Consider the following 24,491-nt stretch of genomic DNA (forward strand, 5'->3'; position numbering starts at 1 on the left):
TTTTCTCCATTCTTGAGCTAAATCGAAGCTACCGAGTTCAAATTCGCAATTAATTTTAGTCAAGGATGGCAACTTACCGAACTAAAAACTTGTTTCATATCGAAATCTTACTTCTCATCGAAGTTTTTCTTTGAAATAATAATCATATGGCGTTATTTTTCAGCGAAGCAGGTAACGTGTCCAATAATTTCAGCGATGACAATAACTTTTTACCTAAACTTACCGACATTATCCAGTGTAAGATGATTAGAAATTTCATGCTGCTCAATAACTCCACGTTTCGACTCGCTATTCTGCCTTGCAATACCATATATAGGCAATTTAGTGGGATAGAAAGTGTTTCGAGTTGCCTATCACGTGCGTTCGCAGGCGACACGCCAAATTAATCGAAATATACATTTCCCAGGTAGACAAATTATATGGTTCGAATATGATGAACTTTTTGCCGGAACATTAGCCCAGATTCGTCGTACTCGCTTAACTCGATTATTATCAACGTATCCCCAAAATCATGATCACAAATTACCTAATGAGCGAGTCGAGTCGACTGCACAATTCTTCGTCATAATGCTTTTTTCTATGCATTATTGATTATACTTCATCGTTGAGCTGAAAATATAAGATATTAGTGAATGAAACTACACACAACCAAAAATCGACAATCAAACTAGCGGCAGACAAAAAAGAAAGGAGCACTAATTCTGATCGATCTGGGCTAAAAAACACGCCGGCCGCTCGACGTGAAAAACCTTGATCGATCATTACAAAACAGTAGCATGATTGGCCATAAGTGAGGTACATACAAATACAATTGAATATCAAATTGATCGCGATCATTACAAAACAGTTGCAAGGTTAACCTTAAGTAAATAAACACAAATACATGATCATTAAATTATACAAACATCAACAAAATATTATTACCTATAACATAACAAAATATGAAAACACAAACCTTACTTTCTAACATTTTCAACAATAACAAAATAAATTCGCAAAACGTGGGTGGGGGTGAAGGGAATGATTGGAAATAATATTTTTCTGAATATTTTTGTATCTAATTCAAAACTACTTCGGTATTGGTTAAAAATGAAGCAAAAAACAAAATAAGGGGCAGGTGGGGTGTAGTATCACACAAAAATACACACCATGGTACAGGACCCAATTTTCTCCAAATCCAAAACAAAACAGATATCACATTTTAGTAAAATTATATCAAAAATTCATTTTTCTAGAATTTTTTCCAACGTGAATTTACCCAAATTACAGAATCGCGTTAATTTCAACGATGTTTTAACTTTAAAATTTCACAAATTCATTCCTCCTCGATGATTTGTCATTAAAATTTTATTTAAAAATACAACTTCAATTATCCGCAACCAGACATCGTACGCAGTCCAGATCACCATACTCGCTACACACACGCTCACCTGCCTGGCAAGTTGACCGAAGCAACAAAACCAGGTCAGCCTTTCAGGTTTGCAATTTCTCTCAAAAAAACTCACGTGACATTTCACGCAAGCAAGTGATGCGAAACCTAGAGTGCACCACTTACTGTGCGTGTGGTTGGATCGCAGGCAGATCTGGCAATCCAACCAAGGCAGGTCATCCTCGACGGCAAGAATGGCAATATTGCGATTCGTAGGGCAATACAAACCATCCCCACTCCATATCTTTGATGAACCGGAACTAAGGTCGCAGTTGTGAGCTGGTCAATCCAACGGCTCACAACCACTAGATGAAACGCAAACGTTTCAACCGTAAGAGTCGTAACCTCTTACGACAACCCCTTATTATGACTTGGGTATACAGTCGAAGCCGCCGTAAGGACGACCCCACTGAGCGTCGCAGGAGTGAGCCAGAGGATGACTACGTCACCATTGAGCAGGCCGCTGCGCCGCAGCACTAGCAGACAAGTCGCCGAATGACGCTCCCCCTGCTCCATACGGCTTTGACAACGTTGACCATGACGGAACCTGAGCGAGAGCCCGTGAACCGTGGATGCGTTTCGACTTACTTCGTAGATGCTGCATAAAATCCAGCTGATCGGCTCCGTACCAGCAGTCGAAAACAGCTGGACTCCACGATACGCCGCGCGAGTACGTACGTGGATTCGCGGATGCAGAACTACATATGGCTAAGGTAGGCGCCATACTATCAGAACGTGAAATTTTCAAGGGATCGCGCCGCCAGGTTGTCGTGAAAAGTGGAAAAAGTACGGTTGTGGGTTGATGCGTAACAGACGAGGACGGACAGCACTTAACAAGACCAGCCACAACCGCATCCCCTATACATATAAAACACTCACCACCCGCACATTACCTGCAAACATCCTAACCTCAAAACAATTACCTATACCTAATCTGCACGCAAATACACTCACCATCAGCGCTACATGCCAAGTTGCCGACATAACACACTCGAAAGAAAAGTTTTTGATCTGCTACTGGTACGATGTCAGATTGTAATTAAACTTGCAGCCTGAAATGGCCAAAAACAAAAAATTGAATTTCCACGACGAAATTTAGAGAAAAACAAAAACGCAAATTGAACGAATCATCGAGTTTTAAAAAACCAACGACTTAGGTTAATGGCCGCGAGCGAATAATACGTGCGATCAAATCACGAACAAAAATTGAATTTCGATTAAATATTGAGAAAACAAAAACACTAGTTACACGCGAAACGAGCAATTTGTCAGACCAGTGGGAGGGGGGCGTCAAAATTACCAACTTATTATAAGACATTTCAAACATATATCAATAATACTAAAAATAATGAATAATATTATCAATTTGATAATTCATCGTTAAATCCTGAAAAGAAAATTGGACGGGGGAAGGGCGGAGAAAGTTTTATCAAAAATGCCAGTCAGAACTCGAATTCAAACAGAAACATCGCCTCGAATCTCGACTAAACAATCTATGCTAATCATCTCCCTCCGATAAATTTTTTCAACTCGTACAGAAAAATATAACTGGGCGATTTTTCATCAAGCAATAGACAGACGAGAGAATTTGAAAATTATGCGCGAAGAGAATAATGAGAATGATCGCGACGAGATAGGTGTTGCATACGAAGCGATGATGCGAATGAGCCATTGAAGATCGGACAAAAACAGCATCAAACGTTGTTCATCTAACAGCAGCGCAGACTCGTAACGGCGATGGAGATGTTGAAGACAGCCTCTGGAGCGATGGTCCAGCAATCGTGGCCACGTACGCGTCGCACAAAGTCCAACAACAAACGTAACTTCACTAAAATCACGATTTCCGAGATCGCTGCACAATATTCGTCTCTGTGTGACTCGAGCACCTGAAATATTTGTGAAAAAATAATACAAATCACTGATTCGCCCAGAACTATAACACATAGAACATAGTACATAGTACAAATAAGCGAACAAACTTTTCGATTCTTTTTGTATACGGGGGGGGGGGGAGGAGGGAGCCTGTTCGCAATTTTATATGGGAAAACGTTGCAATTGATAAAATTTTGAGAATCGAATACAAGAACGAAAATAATAGAATGTTAACAAGCGAATTAAGCAAGTCACGTTTGATATTTCATTTTCAGCGGGTATCAAAAATGCCAACCTATCATTAGACATCTCGAACGTATCCATAATACGTGTACTAAAAACAATAAAATACGATCAATTGGTTGTACTCGTTATCGGGCAATTCATCATTGAATCCTCAAAAAAAAAGGTTGAGGGTAGGGGTGAGGAAATTTTCATCAAAAATGTCAGCCAATATACCTATAACGTGGACAGTTGGAGGGGGGGGGGACAAAAAAAATCTGAATTTTGAAAATTTTAGTGTAACAATGAAACATTTTCTCATTCGTACTTGTACACGTTACTCCAGCAACCTGACTAGAAAAAACAAAATTAGACCCTTCCTTCGCAAAACACGATTTACCGAAAGGAGAATTTCAAACATTAAACTCTGTACGAAGACAAAAATTAGAATAACGATGACAATGCGAAATGAATACCTACACGTTGTAAACGAAGCGACGATGGAAACACTGCTGAAGACATAAACTGCACCAAACGATGTTCATTTGACAGCAGCGTAGAGACGATTGCGATCAACTGCAAATGGAATTCTTTTTGTACACACTCGAACGAATTTGGTGACATTTGAAATACCTGAAACATTCGCAAAACAAATTACACAAAATTAGTGATCTATCAAGAACTAAACGTATGTACATAGAATATTCAAAATACGTATGTAGGTAAGCTAAACTTATTGTAATTAACGCGTCATTTTACTGGACTTCATTGGTGGAGGGAGGGGAGGTGGAGGAGTTGGAAATTTTCAGCTAAATTTTGAAATAAGAGAATCGGAACATTAGGCAGAAAATCTTTTCATGGAGGTTGAACAGTCGGGGGGAGGGGGTGGAGGGTGTGTTTGCGTGTTCGATCTAGTCGAGGCAGAATTTTCTCAAGGCAAGAGAAAAACGGAAATTATTGACAATTGACTAGAAAATTTTGGAAATGTTTTCATTTATTGGTGGAAAGGGAAGGAGCCGTTAAAATTTCTCAGGGAAACACTTTTTACTATTCTCAGAAAAAAAAGCCATAATAATACCTATTATCCAAAATCCAAACTTTGAAAGGAGAGAATGGGAAATTTCGACGGGAAGTGTTTTTAATGAGGGATTGAAAGGACGGGGCGGGGGAGGATTAATTCAATTTTCAAGTCAAAATGTTTTCATTTTCATAATTGAAGAGTGATATTCCAAAACTCGCTTTGTCCATTTTCACAACTTTTCAGGAAAGAGGAAAAACAGTTTCCCTTTAAACGAGTAAATTGGCTTTTTAGGCGAGTTTAGCACTTTATTTCGGTGGATTTATGATGTAGGAGTGTAGGTATACACTTCATCCACTGAATACTGCTGAAAAAAATTTCAATAAAAATGGATAAAGCGCGTTTTGGAAGATTATTTTTTTAAAATTTTTTTAGTGAATTGGCTATTTAGGTGAGTTTAACACCTCATTTTGGTAGGTTGATGATGTAGGAATGTGAGTTACTACTTCATCTACCAGGTACCGCTGAAAACTCCACTTCGATAAAAATGGACAAAGCGAGTTTTGGAATATCACTCTTCAATTTCATTGTGAAAGGGTATTCCCGGTTAAGATAGGTGAAATGGCCTTGTTCTCAGATTTGGGAAATCATGATGGATTATTGTTGGGTACTTCCAATAAAAATTTTCGACCGGAATTTCCGCCCCCCAACCCACCCCCCTTGGTCAGTATAGCCAAAAAACGCGTTTTTTGCGCGAAAAATTCGGTATCCATGAGTGGTGGGGATAAAATTCTGGTACCACGCGGAATGTGTAGGGAAAGCATGGGCCTTTCAACACGATTTTTTTCAACAATTTTTATCGTAGTGGTGGGGGTAAAATTGACAAAAGAAAACTTCGAAGCGCCACAGCTCCGAACTGAAGGGTACTACACAAAAACTGTTTTCGCCAAAATGTGTCTTTTTACTAGTACTTTCTTCCTACTAATCCATGAAATTGAAATTTTGTCTGCAAAAGGCTCATATTTGCAAAAAACCCTGAAAAATACGCGTTTTTCGCGTTTTTTTTTTGCAAAATTATGCAAAATATGCGAAAAATGTATAGAATGAAACATTTTGAGCGTCGAATGTCACCCTAGAAAACGTGTTCATAAGGTTGTCAAAACGCTCATCTACTGAAGTTAGCTTAGATTGTAATCATGAGCTCTCAATATTCAAATTGAGATCAGAGCGATTCAGTTATAATTTTCACAGTCTTCTCATTTTAAACACGTTTCCACAATGCTTGGTCAAAAAAATCCTTCAAAATGAAAATATTGCAAGTCAAACTTACAAAAAGTTACCAAGAATAGGCAAATTACCCAAAAATTGTTCAGAAATCTAACTCAAAATCAGTATTTGCAGAAAATACAAATTTCGATTTTAATTTCAATTTTCAAAAATTTCAACAAAATCTTTTTCAAATCCAATAGGTACCATACATACAATATGTTCAACAAATCTTACCAAAATTCAAAAACTTGACCCATCATGAGAGACAAATTGTTTGAAAAATCAATTTTTTTTAGCATTTTTGAAGATCCTTTACATACTACATATTCCATAAAAAAAAGTAAGTACCTACACTTTGTGTATCTTATCCTAAGATTGATGTGATAAACATAGGTACCAATCATTTTATTTACAAGTATAATTAAACATTTTTTTTTGGGTCAGAATTTTTCTATTTTTAAAGAGAACTAGTAGAGAAAATGAATAGAGAAAGAAATTGAGAGAAAAAATACCTATAAAATTACAAGTAGGTATTGATTTTAAAAATGGAAAAAGCAGCACTTTTGAGACAAATTCTGATAAACGTTAGGACTTTTTGACATTTTTTTCAAAAACTGTACCTTCAATCTATTTTGGCTAACACAAGATTTAGTAACCATTTTGGCATAAAATAGAATTTTTTGAATAATTCATCAGCAAAAGGCCTTTGCCCACAATATTTCGTCAAAAAAGTGGAACTTGTAGACAATTTTGACAAAAAGCCGTAGTTTTGAAAATGTTGGCTAAAAACAGAAGTTTTTTTTTACGATACCTAGGCATGTAATTTATTTATTTATTTTGAAATAACTAAGAAAAAATTAAATTTTGACAGTGATTTGGCAAAAAACAGGATTTTTTAAGGATAATTTTTGGAAAATCAAGAATTCTTTCCAATTTAGGCAACAAGATTTTTTGAACATTTTGGCAAAAAGCAGGAGTTTTCTTTTGGAAATTTTTACAAAGTTAGGAGTTTTTTTAATAATTTTGACAAAAAAGAAACTTGTATTTTACGATTCTGACGCAAACGAGATTTTTTTGACAATTTGGCAAGAGCAGAACTTTGCAAACAATTCTGGCAAAAAACATAACACGATTTCTTATTAAGATCATTTTGGCAAAAGAAGAAAATTTTGAAATTTTGGCTACTAACAACGTTTTTTGGTCATTTCTGCAAAAAATATTAGCACTTTCTTGATAACGTCAAAAAAATGTATTTTCTCAACAATTTTGGCAAAAAACGGGACTTTTTTGGAAATTTTGACAAAAGGTGAGATTTTTTAATAATTTTTTTTTCACAATTTTGGCGAAAATGAGACTTTTTTTACAATTATTCTGGCATAAAACATGTGCTTTTTTGCAATTTTTACAAAAAGTCAAGATTTTTTGATAATTACATATGGCAAAAAATTGGAATTTTTAAAATTTTGGACAAACAACAGGTTTTTTTGCTCATTTTTACAAAAAATATTAGGAATTTGGTAACGTCATTCAGAATAAAATGTATTTTCGACAATTATGACCAAAAACAGTGCTTTTTTGATAATTTTCGACAGAAGTTAGAATTTTTTTACAATTTTTACAAAAATTTGACTTTTAGAATTTTTTTACAATTTTTACAAAAATTTGACTTTTTTGAACGATAAATCGATCAAAATCGATAAATCTGACTCACAACAATATTAAACTTGCCTAACATTCGACAAAACGAAAACAAACTTCAACAAAAAATAAATAAATATTTATTGTTAACGGTCATTGACCTAACGATCAATAAACCAGACAAATGAAACTGAGCAAAAAGCTCGATGACTTTACTTTACGACGACAAGAATAATATTAACGCGAACTAACTTAGTAACTAACGAAAACAACGAAAAAACAACGATAATTTAACAGCCAACAGTTTACGCGATTTTACGAAAAGAACAAAAAACCATTTTATACGTAACCAACAATATATATATCGCGAAACTGAAATTCATTTTTAATAAAAAATAAAAACTTAAAAGTTACCGAACATAGTTCGTTACGGTTACGATTCCAATTTTGCCAACACCCCACCATAAAAATATTTTACCTAACACGCGTACCACTTAAATAAACGTAAAACTTGTTGCTTCTTATCATTACCGGTGTTTGTAAACACTACGATAAAAAAAAAATATTTTTACAGCAAAATTTCAGTTAAAACTATACTTATATTATACAAAAATCTACTCGAAAACATAATTTAAGTGTTAAACAATGACTCACAGAGTCTGTCGAATACGGTACGTGTCGTGGCTTTGGTCAAAATATCGGCAAGTTGATCTGCCGAAGATATCTTTTGCAAGTATATAATCTGTTTCGTGACTAAATCGCGTATATGATGGTAACAGACATCTATATGTCTGGTACGTTTGGATTCGACCGTGTTCGCTACAGCAATCGCTGCGTTCGAATCGCAGTACACCGGTACGGTATCTATACGAACTTCCAATTCAAGAAATAAATTTCGCCAAGCCAAAACTTCCTTACCAGATGAACTTAAAGCAACGTACTCCGCTTCACACGACGAAAGACTAACACAATTTTGTTTCTTGACTACCCAGTCAATAACGTTGCTATAATGTAACACGAAAATTCCAGACGTTGACTTCCTGTCTAAACAATCACCAGCGAAGTCCGAATCTACGTATACTCTTACAGAGTATTTATCAACGACTTCAGGTATTACGTAGGTAAGTTTCACGTTCAACGTACTACGTAAATACCTGAGAATACGCTTACTATATTCGAATAGCTCCTTGTTTGCCAAGTGCTGGTATCTGCTTAGAAAGTTTACAGCAAAAGCGATATCGGGACGTGTTCCCCTTGCTATGTAACTTAAACTTCCTAAGAGACCACGCACTTTGGTTTCATAACTTTTATCGAGCTTGAGATTGGTAATCTTCAAGCCAGGTTCGATTGGAGTTGAGATACTATTCGAATTAGATAAACCATAATCATTAACTAACTGCTCGATATATGAATTTTGATGTATTTCTAACTTTTCTTTACTACGATTAATTTCCATTCCAATGAACTTTTTGCATTGTTCCAGGTCTCTGATTCCAAAACGCTCATTCAATCGCTTGACCAACCACTCAATTAGACGATCATCGCAACCTGTAATTAGAAAATCGTCTACGTAAACGACAAACACGCAACGTAGAGGATTTTCGGCATCGAAGTAGACACACGGATCAACTTTGCTGCTTACGAAACCGAGCGAAAGTAAATACTCATTCAATTTTGCGTTCCACGACTTGGGACTCGTTTTTAACCCATATAACGAACGTTTGAGAATATATACAACACCTTTTTCTTCGTTAGTCCCTTTCGGTGGGTTGAACATAATACCTCGGTTTATATCTCCATTGAGAAATGCAGTACTTACATCTAGCTGTCTCAACTGCCACTTGTTGACCATAGCTAGATTAAGCATCGAGCGTATTATCGGTTGATTAGGTGTTGGAGCGTAAATTTCATCCAATTCATAGAAATGATTGTCTTTGAAACCACGCAACACCAATCTCGCCTTAAATTTCACCCCACCATTCGAGTTGATTTTTTTCTTTAGAACCCACTTACTGTCTACTTTCGAATAATTCTCTTTATTTACGCTTTTTTCAGATGCTGAGTACCAAACGTCCTTGATCTCCATCGCCTTTAACTCTTCATCTATCGCTACACGCCAAAATTTCGACTCAGGACCGTTTAACGCTTCTTCATACGTAAGGTCATCAACCCCAGCGAGTGCAAAACAAGCAAAATCATCGGATCGATCGTCGGTAGCTGAAGTATCAATCATACTACGATCAACGTTGATTTCACCGCTACGTTCGGCTTCGCTCAACTCATCTGGGTTTACCCAAGATGAGCACCCAGGAGCTGACTCTACCGAACTACGTACATCTTGCTAATTTGTAGGTATGATATCTACGTCATTTATACTTACAGTTACAGACGTTTTGATCAAATGATCGTTGATGATATCGTGTATCTTACGCGTTTCATCGACTTCTACGCAACTCGAATTCGTAAATTTATTTCGTAAAACATCGTACAATACATAACCTGTCTCTGTAAAACCGAGTAAAACCATATCGATCGACTTCTCATCAGTTTTCTTTCTCTTTTCAGGCGGTACCAGAACTCGTGCAACGCTTCCAAACAATCTCACTCTCGATAAATCCGGCTTTCGGCGATTCCACAGCTCGTACGGTGACAGATCGTTCAAGGCAGAATGCGGTAAACGATTGTACACGTAGTTCGCCGTGTATGCAGCGTAAAGCCAAAATTTATTCGTTAACCCGCCTTCATATAACAGAGCTCTCATTTTTTCCTGTATGGTTCGGAAAAAACGCTCGACGGTGCCATTATGCTGCTTCTCATACGGCTCACTGTTCTGCATCGATATGCCTTTCTCATCGACAAACTCTTTGAAGGTACCTCCGATAAACTCGCTAGCGTTGTCGCACCTTATACGCTTAACCTTCGTATTCCATAACGTTTCACTAATATTGACATACTTTTTTAGGTAGGTACCTACTTCAGCTTTACTTCTCATTCCGAACGTTACTCCCCATCTCGTACAGTCATCTACGAAGCCAATCAAATATCGCTCGCCTTCTAGTCCTTCTGTAATAGGACCCATTACGTCAATATGAACGAGATCGAGCGGATTTGGATACCTATACCTACTTGAATCGTAGGTATGTTTCTTTTGTTTTGCTTTACAGCAAATTTGACACTGATTGAAAGGTGGGCAATCACATCCACGTAACTCAGGAATCTTATCTAGTACCGTTTTGCTCGTATGAGCCAACCTACGATGCCAGATGTCACCTTCACCTTTTAACCTATTTACTTTCTTTTTATTTTTCAGATTTACATCACTGTCACTGCACGTACCGGTATTTCCTATACCTACACTTGAAACATTCGAATTTCCAATACCAGAATCATTACCTATCGTTGTCGAAGTATTACCTACATTTGTCGAGTCGCTAACATCATTTGTAATCAACGCAGATGAATAATCAGAACAAGAGTACAACATAGGAGGTATATTAATCATAAACTGAATCGTATACAATCCATTATCGTTAAGTACTAATCTAGACACGATGTTTCCCGCAGGATCGACCAAACGAGGATCTTCATCGAAGAAGAAACGATAACCATTCGCTACGATTTTCGACACGGACAGAAGACTAAAAGAAAGACTAGGTACGTAGTATACCTCGTTCAACCAATAGACGTTTCCGTCATCGGCTAGAACTCTCAATCGACCTACTCCTTCTTTGATCAAAGAGACTTCACAATGAGCGGATTGTAAACTTTCGTTTATTTTCCTCTCATCATGCAAGACTCCACGATGTTTCAGAAAATGCGACGTCGCGCCACTGTCGACGACAAACGTGATAAAATCGACGCCGTCGTCGTCGTTTGTCTCGACGTATGCATTTTCTTCACCGAGATTCAAAGCAGTCGAGTCACCTAAAAAATAATTCGAACCGATATTTACGTTACGCGAATTTCCGAAATTTGAAATCGCGATACTATCACCGAAACTGCTACGACGGACTCTATTTTTAACGAAATCATCTACGATATTACCACTACGACTGTCTTCTAACGAGAAATTTTTCTTTTTTTCAGAAGTCGATGGAAAAAGACCTAACGCGATCGACGGACGAGGACCTGACGAACCGGACAAACCTGCAGTACCAGACGTACCCGACGTACCACTCGACAAACCGTTACCACCGTTATTACGCGACGAATCACCGTTCTGCGGACAATTACGACCTATATGCCCGGTTAGATTGCATCGATAGCAAACGATACTTCCCCGAGGGTTGGTATCGTTTCTATAATTCCCTCCGGCGGATCGACAAGACTTGGCCATGTGGCCCCGTTTATGACACTTATAGCAGGTACGATCTTTGGCTTGTACGAAGCCATTATTACCACTACGATCACCGTTACCGTTCGACGAATTACCGGACGAGTTCGAATTACTACTACGCGATTTATTACGATTACGATTACGTTTATTATTATTACCGGATTGATCGGATGCGGCCATTGCTGAACCGGTACTTGTCAAACTCTTTGAAGTCGAGGAGTTCTTCGAGGTATCTTCCAAACACAAAAGCAACGATGAAATTAACTTTGGATTTGGGTCTCCAGCTGTGACGTGAACCAGTCCTCGAGCAGTCATACGCACTGATTCATACTTCGGCGAATTGCCTAACGCATTGATCAGATACGTATAGATCTCAGATGGAGTCAACTTCACGTCCAAACTCTCCATATCGTTGATTAACGTATAAAATGCCTCCAAGAACTCCTTCGGACCTTTGTACATATCGATGACAATCTTCGAAATACGAGTTCGACAGTCGATAATTGCTGCTTGGTTTTCCGCCTGGTACAAGGAGTTGAGCTCCATCCAGAATACGTACGGATCCTCTGTCTCCTTGACCAGTCGGAAAACGTTCTCAGCTACGTGCCTAATTAAAATTTCTAAAGCTTTCGCTTTTTTACGCGACGATAACGAATTTACTTCTAAAATTGCGGTCTGAAGTCCTTTGGCTGCCAAAATAACTTTGATTTTTCTTTTCCAGGACACGAAGCCCGTACCGCGAAAGACCATCGACTCCATTACACGATTATCACCGGCACCGAACATATTTTCACTCGACGAACTACTCGAATCGGATTCTACAGCTACGTCGTCGGACTCGTCGTCGCTACTTTCACTACCTTCGGACTCGTCGTCGGATGGACCAGGAGGTGGAGGAGGTGGAGGACCGGATGGTAGATTTGACGAAGGAAGAACGGGATCGATAGGATCAGCTTGTTCACCAGAACCAGAACTACTCGTACCAGCTGCGTTAGCGTCGCCGGAACTTTGATTTGACTCAGATAAGTCACCACTTTTCGAATTAATCGTAGCTGAATTAGCCACGGTACTTTGTTGTTGACTTTGACTTTCAGGTTCGAAGCCTAGAAAAGGACCTGAACTACGTTTACTACTACTACTACCGTCGTCGGATTCTGAATCGTCTCTCGTCACAGATTTCCCTGATCGGAGATAGGACAGCATTTACAACTCGTCGTCGAATTCGAAGAAATCAGACAGCTACACAAGCCGGATACACGAACGAGCAATTCCACACAGGATACCAAATCATCGTCGAACTACAGAGCGTTTCACCAACTACGCTCACGCTACCATGAACGATAAATCGATCAAAATCGATAAATCTGACTCACAACAATATTAAACTTGCCTAACATTCGACAAAACGAAAACAAACTTCAACAAAAAATAAATAAATATTTATTGTTAACGGTCATTGACCTAACGATCAATAAACCAGACAAATGAAACTGAGCAAAAAGCTCGATGACTTTACTTTACGACGACAAGAATAATATTAACGCGAACTAACTTAGTAACTAACGAAAACAACGAAAAAACAACGATAATTTAACAGCCAACAGTTTACGCGATTTTACGAAAAGAACAAAAAACCATTTTATACGTAACCAACAATATATATATCGCGAAACTGAAATTCATTTTTAATAAAAAATAAAAACTTAAAAGTTACCGAACATAGTTCGTTACGGTTACGATTCCAATTTTGCCAACATTTTTTGATAATTTTTGCAAAAGCAGGAATTTTTGACAAGTTTGCAGTAGCGATTTTTCGCCCCATACTATGTAGCGACATGACCAACGTGACAATTATCACTTTATCAGATAGTGCACAGTGAGGTGCCATACCTCATCTCATGACTTTGCTGCAAAGATGTGACATGTGCGCGCGCTTAGCTACTAGATGAGCGTTTTGACAACCTTTTGAACACGTTTTCTAGGGTGAAATTCGACGCTTAACATTTTTTGTTCCATACATTTCTCGCGTATTTCGCATAATTTTGCAAAAAAACGCGAAAAACGCGTATTTTTCAGGGTTTTTTGCAAATATGATCCTTTTGCAGACAAAATTTCAATTTCATGGATTAGTAGGAAGAAAGTACTAGTAAAAAGACACATTTTAGCGAAAACAGTTTTTGTGTAGTACCCTTCAGTTCGGAGCTGTGGCGCTTCAAAGTTTTCTTTTGTCAATTTTACTCCCACCACTACGATGAAAATTTTTGAAAAAAATCGTGTTGAAAGGCCCAGGCTTTCCCTACACATTCCGCGTGGTACCAGAATTGTATCCCCACCACTCATGGATACCGAATTTTTCGCGCAAAAAACGCGTTTTTTGGCTATACTGACCAAGGGGGGTGGGTTGGGGGGGGCGGAAACTCCACTCGAAAATTTTTATTGGAGGTACCCAACAATAATCCATCATGATTTCCCAAATCTGAGAACAGGGCCATTTCACCTATCTTAACCGGGAATACCCTTTTTACGTAGGTACACCTACACACGCTCACGTACATACCTATTACCTACATTATAAAAATTCGGAGCCAAATTCGAAAAATTTTCAAAAAGAAAACAGAAAACACCGAAAAATAACTTGAAGCGAGCGATGCGAGGGTATACTTACTTTTGTGAAAAATTTGATTTCACAATATTTTTTATACAAAAAATTAATTTCAAACTTTCGATAAATTTGGTTACTAAAATACTCTTTTGCATTGCTTAAACCCATGTCTGTCAGCTTTGAAACCATATTAGCACAGGAGAATTAGACATAAAATAAGCCAAAGGTTGGAAAAATTCTGATCGAAGGGGACTTTTTCCTAAAACGTGTAGAATACCACCCTAAACAACATACTAAACGTCCCCATCGCTAGAGGGCGAGCTAACCCCAGGAGGGGGGTGGGACCACCCCCAAAATATGTTTTTTGCCATTTTCTCCCCCGCATTGCATTTTAGCGAAAAATATGTGGCTAGATAAAAGAATCTGCGTCAAATTTCCGATCTAATGATGTGTCAACTTTTCTTGTACGTTCAAGGGGGGTGGAACTACAACCATTCAAAAAAAGGGGGTTAACTGAAAAATACATACAGGCTATAGGTGCCTAAGGGGGGTGAAATGGTCCCCGAAAGCGTTCGAGTTGATATTAGCATGAAAGATGGGTACCACTGAGAAACTTCCGCGTGATAAATTTCAGATCCACACCCCCTCCCATTTTTGGGGAACCCCCCTTTTCTAAAATTTCAATAACACTTTTCTCAGCCCCATTTCAACCGATTTTGAAAATTTTTCAGTATGTAGTGTATCGATCCTTAGTAGGTATCCCTACAAAAATTTTCAACTCCCTCCCCTCATATTTACCCCTCAAAATGGTGTAAAAACGTGTCTTATGGAGGGTTGGGGTAAAATGATTTGGGTAAAATAACGAAGTATTAATGAGTGGGGTGTTGTTTTCTTATGATTCGATACCACTGAGCACGAATATGACGTCAGATTTTTTGCTACCCTCATCTAGCTCTCTCCAGAGCACTTGGTCTCTTCAATTTTTACTATTGTAAAAAAGCATAAAAAAATGAAAAAACGCTATTTTGTGGGGTAAATATGAGGGGAGGGAGTTGAAAATTTTTGTGAGGATACCTACTAAAGATATACACTACATACTGAAAAATTTTCAAAATCGTATGCATCCACAAAAATGTAATGTAACATTACACAACGGAAATTAATATTCGACACTTATTACTTAAAATACATCGCAAACGCAAATTTCATACTTACTCCTACTCGTGTCAATTCGATTTTCAATAGTCATCAATTCTGCATGAAGTTTCAACCAAGTAACGCCGTGGCGCGGAATCCGGAACAAAGAGGTAAAAAGTAAAACATAATGAGCGAATTGGACTCGCATAATTTAAAACTGGCACGAAAATATTTAATAATTAGCTACAAATTCACCGCAGAAACGAATGAATACATTTTCATTTTCATTTTCACACTTCAACTTGCTTACAATACATTGCGTATGTATGAGTCATCGCACCTGCACCACCTATGATGAAAAAATGCCAAAGAAGATGACTAACCTGCGCAACCCTGCGCATAATAAGAACCAACTCGCGCAAGTGATCACTTGATTGGGATTGGTTGTTCAACTTTCTCAACAGGATACAGACAGATGTGTTCTTTTTACACGGATTTTGGCAGATTTTCGAGAATTTGGATTTTGGCGATGGATCGATTTTGGCAGATTTAGAATCTACAAGAATCTGCTTGGGTAGCAGCTTTTGAAAATGGATTATGGATTTTACTTTGAAAAAATCAGGCTGATTTTCGTGTTAAAATAATTTATAATAAAAATAATAAATCGTTTTACCATGAATATTTTTTCATTTTTTTTTTCGATTTGAGTCGAAAAGGGTCTGAGTGAAAATCGAGTCACTCTTTCAAATACAATACAAAAAGCAAAGATTACTTCTACTCTATAACCATTCCCTTGTAAGGCAAAATTTTAATTTTCCAACCTTCGTTGATTTATATTTTATAGTCACTCACCTTTCCGAATTTACTTCGTCACATTCCTAGTACTTTTGCAGAGACCTTGTAAATCAAAACATCTACATGAAGGAATCATTTTATTCGTAGTTTCTACAATCGAAATATTACATGTATTCTGAACGTGAAAAAAAAAGAAATGACAAACAGGCGGCGAAGAAGAGAAAAAAAGGTACAAGAAATACATTAGACAAGTACACAAGTACAAATAAACTGAAAAATGAGTGAAAATTCTGCCCGAAAAAAAATCACTACCCGAATCAAAATTATGAACTACCGATGCATACGATAATTACAATGAATAATCGACACACAAAAATTATAAAAAAAAACAACGATTAAACTTTACCGTTTATTATCTTTTATCACGCCTCTTCTCTCTAGAATGCGACCTTCTTACACGTTTTCTATCTCTTGACGTCGATCTTGATTTTGCTGATCGACTGTTACTCCGCGATCTCCTGGATCTGTGGAATATGCACCACGATGAATTAAAAATATCATCTTCGAGATTAAAATACGTTAAGCACGATATACACCAAAACTTTACCTATAACGATTTGGAGATCTGCTTCTCGAACGGTATCGTTCTTTGCGATACTTATCCTTATCTCTTCTATCCACCCTATTCCTATCATTACGATCGTTTCGGTCATTTCGATCGTATCGCTCCACACGATCACCTCTATCGACATAACGGTCACGTTCTCTTTCACGATCGTTGTTACGAGGCGCCCTTTTATCGTAACGGGTTCTTTCGAGATCTCTTCTGGCATCTTTACGAGCTTCCACATTTTTCTACGAAGAGAGAAAGGAAAAAAATCATAAATCACAACGCTAAAGCAATCGCAATAATAATATCACTATCGTTTTTTTTTACCTCCAATTCGGCCAATTTTTCACGTATTTTAATAAAACCTAAATGTAATTTTCCTCCAAAATGGTCGGCAAGTCGACGATCATTATCGTGAATGCCCAAATACGCCGAACACACTTCGCATACTCGAAGTTTCTGCTGTTGATAACTACTGGCCGGCATCGAATTACGATACACTTCTTCAGCTTCGGCCTTCTTTTTACGTGATTCGTCAATCTATGAGAAAAAAAATGCGCAATCAATCAATCTTGATCAATATCGAATGAAAAAATTCCAACCTACGAATTACTCACTTCTCCCATTAATTTCATACTCTCTTCGACAAATCCATCAGCGCCCAGTTGTTCAGCTCGGGCTAATTTCGCTCCAATTTGCTCGGCTAATTCGTGTACATTGTTAGCCTTTTCTGCCACTTCGGCAGATAACTCTTCTTGCGTTTCTAATAATCTCTGTTTGGCTGACTCGGTGCGACGATCACAATCCGCAATGAATGCTTGTAAATGTTCTGTTGCCTGTACAAAAATAACAAATTATTATTTACGATCGTAAACATTAAGAGAAACAGCTAATAAACTATCAGTGAAATATACTCACATCAATATCGTAAAAATAATCGCGTTCTTTACTCGCATTAGCGTAGTCTGCTCTCAACGCCAGATCGTGAATTTTAGGACACTCTCCCAGATCCATTCTCTGAAAAACAACATTTAATGTAATAATCTAGGAAAAATTACAAAATAATTATATCAAATATCAGTCGAGTAATCATTAGGATCATTACCTATTGTAAGACTACCGTATGGTAAAACAATAGGTAATAAGTAAGTATGTAGGCTATTTTGTATAACGAATTAAGGCAACAACGTACATCGTTTATTTGTCGAACAACTGAACAAGGCGAAAACGTAGGTAGCAAAAAAATTCATCACACTTTGACTGTAGCCCTATTCAGCAGATACATGTATTTAGGTATATTCCATAAAATATGTACCTAATTCAGTATATTACGTGATTCGATTCCTTTATTTATTCATTTTTTTTCCATCAAGTAACCAATCTACGTAGTTAGTCATCGAATAAGAAAGGAAAAATCAAGTCGTTCTGAATTATCATTATCAATACTCGTTCGTCATTATTGTTATTATCATTATCGTTTTTTTTTTTTGGTTTTGGTTTTGGATTTTAATTTCGAGTTAACTATTTTTGGACACATACGAATGCGTCTGTCGACCAGAATATTCGAGTTTTTTCCTCAAATAATTTGAAAATTTTCAACACTGAGCGAAACTTATGCAATATTTACCAAAGTTACGCGAAAAAAGGTAACATTGATGAAGAAAAGGTGCAAACATTGTATTACTCTTACTATAGACAATTAGATACCGAACAAGAAGGCTAAAAATAATATAATCGATCGAATGATCACTTCATCTGCCTAAATCTTTCATCATTTGATTAATTTTCTCTCAATATCCAGCAAATTAGAAACTATAATTTTGTATCATTCTTAATGATCCAAGGCAAAGTATGGGTCACAAGATTTGTACCTTTCCTACTTTAGCGATACATGTGAATAATAAAATTATAAGTAGTTACCTACTTACGTAAACTAAACTACGAGTAGTAATAACGATAATAATAATAACAATAATAAAACAAAACGAAATGATAATGATACCGAACTGTAAAAAATATCGCATTATGTAAAGTAACATAAACAAGATGTGCATTAAAATATATAAATAGTTAATAATATTCAATATTTTGCCATTTACGGACTTACGCTACCCAGAAACACGCGTAGAACTCATGAAAGCTTTTTGCCAGGAACCGGTGTACTAATATGTCTATTTAGCAGGACATCCACAACATAATATATGAACACTATTCTCCTAGAGAGATTATCGTACATAAATGTTAGTTTACTCAAGACACTTGCTTCTTGTTTAAATGACATTTCAATAAGAACAATGAAATGATTTTGTTTTGTACGTACGATTTTCGATATATCAATTTCTTCCATCTCTTTTCGTTGATAAGGTCAGATCTTCGGGTAACATTATCTTACATTTTTATTACAATGTTCTCTTTTTTTTTCTTCTAAATACAGCATTTTTTATTTAGGTACTTAATAGTTTAAATTAATCCTATGTGAAGTACTATACTTATTTGGATACAAGTTATCGAATAGATACTACATAATAAAGGCCAATACAGCGTCTACAACATTAACATCATACACTAAACTGGTCAGCATTGGTGAAAATTTCTCGTTTTAGAAAATTTAATCGTGAATGTAAATTTCATTCGTATTCAGAGTATACAATATTAAACGCTATAAGAAGAGCTAACAAACTGGTACGTAACGATAAATCGTCATCGTATAAATCAAATACGTATGTTTAATTTTTAGCATGAAAATTTACGTCACAGAAAGAAAAACTTGATGGTTCTCATTCGGATGCAACGAATTTTCAACAACTGTATCATACACAACTATCTTCTACTACGCAAAAGCATCGGAAGATAATTCAAAAAAGAAAAAAAAATCGCTAGAGTTTAGATTTCGGCGGTCTCGGTAGTTCGTAGGGATATAAAATTATTCAAAAATCTCCACACCGTCTTTTCAATTAGAAATTAGGACTGCAAACGAAGATATAATCTAATATCTAAGAATACAGGTGGTGTAATTGAATACATTATTTCGAAAAATAGTATCCAAGATTAACTTATTACAGGAGTATTCTTACAAGTTATACGTCGATGAATCGATTTCATTGAAATATTTTCGAAATGAAATAAGTATTGAAAATACGCGAAAATATTCTAACTATATTTCTTAACTTACGGCTAAAGAAGTAAAGAAGGAAAAAAGCTTATCGCAAGAAATCAAAATTAATAATTTTTAATCAACTCACCGTGGATGATAAAATATCATGTGGACAGCAACCCAATAGAAAACTTTTACAAACTCGGTTGTCATCGAATCTAACGTTGAATTTATTTGTTTCGCCTAAAATAAGGGGGAAAATGCATTCAATAAGAGTCTAACGAGTTCATGTACGTGCACCAATTTTTAAATGTACACACGAACGTGATAGAAGTAAAATATATTTTAATCGGATACTATACCATTTCTTCCAGTTCCCATCAATTGGTCCAACATTGCCCTCATCTGGTCGTGGGCAGTCATGATGATATGTTGTACTTTTTCAGCGTCAACAATACAACTGTGCCAGTGAGACGATGCAAATCTGCAATTATCAATCACACGTTAACAAAAAAACGGTAGCAAAATATATTTAAATCGATTGTTTCGATGAATAATAGCTATTCATTTCACATACGTACCAGTATCCAAAATAAAGTTGTTACTCCAGGAGACGTTGATTTGATTACGCCTGAAATTGAAAAACATAAAGTTTGAATATATTGGATTACACCATAAACACCAAACACGACGATAACGTAATTTAAAATGAGTGTTATACTCATCACCAATACTCTTGTATTAATTTACCTCAGTGTCCATGATGGGAATTTTTAAATTATGAAGAATAATTAACGAAATACAATTCATGAAATTAATTATTATGCCACAATAACTGAACATCACATAGGTATCGAGGAACCGAATAATTCATTATTATTGAACGCCCTGTGCTGCGTTGCCTTACGGGAGGGGAGGTGGCGCAATGTTGCCTTTTTTCACAATGGTAGATGGCAGCACTTCCGGATTCTTATCAACAGTGTTGCCCATGCATGAACGTGATGATTTTTGTTGACTGATAAAAAAAAATAATGAAAGTTCGAAAGGAAAATTGAATTTTATAAACTTGTGATTCAAAAAGCTCGTGCTTCATAAAATTTGTTATCTCATTTGTAGATATTTTCCCCTTTTAACTTTGATATGTCTTTCATGACCTACATGGTTATTAGACGATTGATTAACATTCGTTTTCGTCATTTCCAATCAGTCATTATGGTCACATGAAAGCACAAATTTGAAAAGCTGTGCATAGCTGTTCTGGTGAGAGTTTGATTTAAATTTCAAGTACTTCAACTTTCAAGTTCAAATGAAATTTAGTGTCGGTCTCGCAAAATCGTTGAACTTGTGAAGTTTAAAAGTAAGTTGACAAAAACACCGCTAATTTCATTGTGTTTTCTTAGTTTGTATTCATCTTATTAGATTTATTTTCCAATTTCTTTCAAATTTTGAGCGAATTTTTTCGAAATTCTCGTAATTTTATATCTCAGAGTCTGAAAGTTCAAACTTCGCGAATCGTTTTCGATGAATGCCGTGTTTTCGGCTAATTTTACCTTGAAAGTGAAAACTTGGAGTGCAAATTGCCCGAGTACGAAATTTTAGAAAAAATTCCATCGCTAGAGAACAAATCGTAGCTTGAAAGTCGTTAACCTTGCGTCGTTATCCTTCCGCCGTTGTAGTACCGAATCACCTTAATAATCTGAATCTCTCGGGATACGTTCGCAGTATCGGTCAAGTTTTGGTACATGAAACACGAAATTTTATTTTGATATTTTACAGTTCCAGTTCCTTTACAAATAAATTATACTGTGCAATCATGAAAGACAAGAATCAGAAATTGGCTCGTTGGTATTTTGGTGGCTTGGGTTCCGCTGGAGCTGCCTGCTGTACTCATCCGCTGGATTTGTTAAAAGTAAATATATACGTTCGATGGTTGAAAATGGAATTCGATAAGCGAACTAATAAATTGTATAATTATTTTACACAGGTGCAATTACAAACTCAACAAGGTGGAAGTACTTCAGTTTTCAACTTGACCGTAAAGATTATCAAAAGTGACGGAGTCCTAGCACTTTACAATGGCTTATCAGCGTCTCTTTGTCGACAATTGTCGTATTCGACTGTTAGGTTTGGAATTTACGAAGTAAGTATTCGACGATTGAAAAATTAAAATCAATTGCATCGGAATGTTAATTGGAAAATTTCAATTTTTAGGTTGGTAAGCAGGGTTTATCAGCTAGAGATAAAAACATTCCATTTTATCAGCGCGTATTATTAGCCTCTGTTGCTGGTGCTGCTGGAGGGTTCGTCGGAACACCAGCTGATATGATCAATGTTCGTATGCAAAACGATATGAAATTACCGTTAGAGCAACGCAGAAAGTGAGCCTCGGAATTTTTTTTACTCTTTTTCAGTATAGACTCGTTGAACTACGACTGATTCAATTTCTCAATGTTTTAGTTATAAACACGCTTTTGACGGAGTCTTCCGAGTATGGAGAGAAGAAGGATTCCCTAGACTGTTCTCAGGTGCCTCTATGGCCACATCTCGCGCAGTCTTGATGACTGTCGGTCAATTATCATTTTACGATCAAATCAAGCAAATGCTAATCGCATCCGGTGTTTTTGCCGATAACTTATTAACACATTTTATGGCTAGTTTAGCTGCTGTAAGTATCCTCTTTGTTACCTTTTTTCAAAATAGTCACCATTGATGTATTATTGTTGAATTGACGCGATTTCCGAATGTTTACAGGGTGCTATTGCTACTACTCTTACTCAACCATTGGACGTGTTGAAAACGCGTATGATGAACGCCAAACCAGGAGAATTTTCTGTAAGACTTCTATTTCTATAAAAATCGTCACCGATACGTAAACCAATATGTGATACATTATTGTTTCCTTTTTTTTCGCAGGGTATTTTCGATTTAATAAAATACACAGCTAAACTAGGACCTGTAGGATTTTTTAAAGTAAATTTAATTTTTCGCAATAGATCAACTTAACACAGGTAAAGGTACCACCTAACGAATGATATAATGCGTGTGTGTTTTTTTAGGGTTATGTTCCTGCATTTGTGCGTCTTGCTCCGCAAACCATATTAACTTTCGTATTTTTGGAACAATTACGACTGAATTTCGGATTTTACCCGCAAGCAGTTGCTTCTTCGAATAAAAAGGACGAATAATTTTAATTATTATTTCTAATTACCCTTCCGGTGCGCTATTTTTTTCGCTTTCGAAGCGTATTGCGTTATTTATTGCTTATTATCTAAGTTATTTAGGTGTTCGCATTTTTATTTTGTAATTTTTCTTTCAATTTTTACCATTTAACGTACTATTTTGAAGTACGTGAGTTTCATACCTAAGAGTTTTATTTTTTTATTAGAGCAATGATGGCTCTTATACGTTATGATCAAATTATCAAGTTCTTAAGAAGCCGTTCACATTCCCGATTTTAAGAATATTGAAAATAATTTCAATACATATCGTCTTTTGTGGTCGTTAGCATTTTTAAAAATACAATCGGTATCGTAACATTTCCTGTAATTTTTACTTTTACTGATATCGTATTTTCGATATGAAAATTACGTCAGATCAATAGCGAACAAAAATTCCAGTCTACATTCCAATATTTCAACGATGTATTTTTCCATTTTAATTAATCGTATTGACGACAGAAGATTTACAACAGATTTAACACTGTTCGTAGTTTTTTGAAACGAGAGAACGAAAACAATTGAAAATTGAAATTTCATTTTATTATTGCCTTGCATTTTGGTGTACTGTACCCAAGTTTTTCTTTTGGTTTTGGTCAAATATCCTTTTTTGTTTGTTTTATTTTCTGTTTTTTGTTGTATGTAATTCTTAAACCATTTTATTTTATTTGATTAGTTGACTATAAGATTTAATGACGAACGAATTTGATTATTGCTGTGATGTTAATTAACAACCAATGGCTATAATATTACTAGTTCATTCGCTTTCAAGCAGCGTCATAGATAGATCTTTACCGTCCAGTGATTCGATACCATTTTAAAGTTTAACGAGCTAAATAAGGCATCCATCCGTTTTTATAGTTTTGTATAAATTGGCGTGTATTTTTGAAAATTAGTAGCTCCTTCCTACATTTATTAATCGACCCAGTGACTCGATACCTACTTGTCACCCTCTTTCCTATTTTTTGTCGCTGCTTGCGAGCATATTACCGTTTAATTTACCTACTTGTGTAATGTGTACTTATTAACAGTCGAATAATTCATGGTGTGAATTGTTTTGGTGATATGTAACGTATTTAACATTGGTTTTTTTGTTGTTATTATGCATCATTTTTGCAATTACATGTTGAAAATGACGAGAGTACACTTAATTAATTTGATTGAGTCAATATCGACGTTATAGCGAACTACCCCTTATTTGTAAAAAGTTTACGATATGCCACCGCTGAATCGTAACACAACGAAGGTGAAAGT

At 36.3% G+C, this 24,491-nt stretch overlaps 2 protein-coding genes and 1 long non-coding RNA gene across 6 annotated transcripts; 1 reads left to right on the forward strand and 2 right to left on the reverse strand.

Moving 5' to 3' along the window:
* Positions 1-662: 662 nt before the first annotated feature.
* LOC135841006 (uncharacterized) lies at positions 663-15,880 on the reverse strand. Its single transcript, XR_010557826.1, has 3 exons — positions 15,602-15,880; positions 4,004-4,156; positions 663-3,315 (listed from the first exon to the last, which is right to left on the reverse strand). It is a non-coding gene; the product is annotated as an uncharacterized LOC135841006 (long non-coding RNA).
* Positions 15,881-16,442: 562 nt separating this feature from the next.
* LOC135841064 (putative RNA-binding protein Luc7-like 2) lies at positions 16,443-20,929 on the reverse strand. Of its 4 annotated transcripts, XM_065357862.1 has the most exons (9): positions 20,773-20,929; positions 20,604-20,653; positions 20,385-20,506; positions 20,171-20,265; positions 17,847-17,945; positions 17,546-17,764; positions 17,256-17,468; positions 16,926-17,173; positions 16,443-16,842 (listed from the first exon to the last, which is right to left on the reverse strand). In XM_065357862.1, exons 3-9 carry the CDS (start codon positions 20,443-20,445, stop codon positions 16,731-16,733), a joined length of 1,047 nt encoding a protein of 348 aa, XP_065213934.1. In that variant the 5' UTR covers positions 20,446-20,506; positions 20,604-20,653; positions 20,773-20,929; the 3' UTR covers positions 16,443-16,730. The 4 variants fall into 4 exon arrangements, with proteins under 4 accessions (XP_065213934.1, XP_065213936.1, XP_065213937.1 ...); XM_065357864.1 differs by lacking the exons at positions 20,171-20,265; positions 20,385-20,506; positions 20,604-20,653; positions 20,773-20,929 and adding an exon at positions 19,036-19,144; XM_065357865.1 differs by lacking the exons at positions 20,171-20,265; positions 20,385-20,506; positions 20,604-20,653; positions 20,773-20,929 and adding an exon at positions 19,041-19,103.
* Positions 20,930-21,070: 141 nt separating this feature from the next.
* Positions 21,071-24,373, forward strand: Dic1 (Dicarboxylate carrier 1). Its single transcript, XM_065357866.1, has 8 exons — positions 21,071-21,379; positions 21,799-21,931; positions 22,007-22,162; positions 22,234-22,400; positions 22,480-22,687; positions 22,774-22,854; positions 22,936-22,992; positions 23,079-24,373. Exons 2-8 carry the CDS (start codon positions 21,836-21,838, stop codon positions 23,205-23,207), a joined length of 894 nt encoding a protein of 297 aa, XP_065213938.1. The 5' UTR covers positions 21,071-21,379; positions 21,799-21,835; the 3' UTR covers positions 23,208-24,373.
* Positions 24,374-24,491: the final 118 nt, after the last annotated feature.

Source organism: Planococcus citri, chromosome 3, assembly GCF_950023065.1.
Source record: "Planococcus citri chromosome 3, ihPlaCitr1.1, whole genome shotgun sequence".
In the NCBI taxonomy this organism is placed as follows: domain Eukaryota; kingdom Metazoa; phylum Arthropoda; class Insecta; order Hemiptera; family Pseudococcidae; genus Planococcus; species Planococcus citri.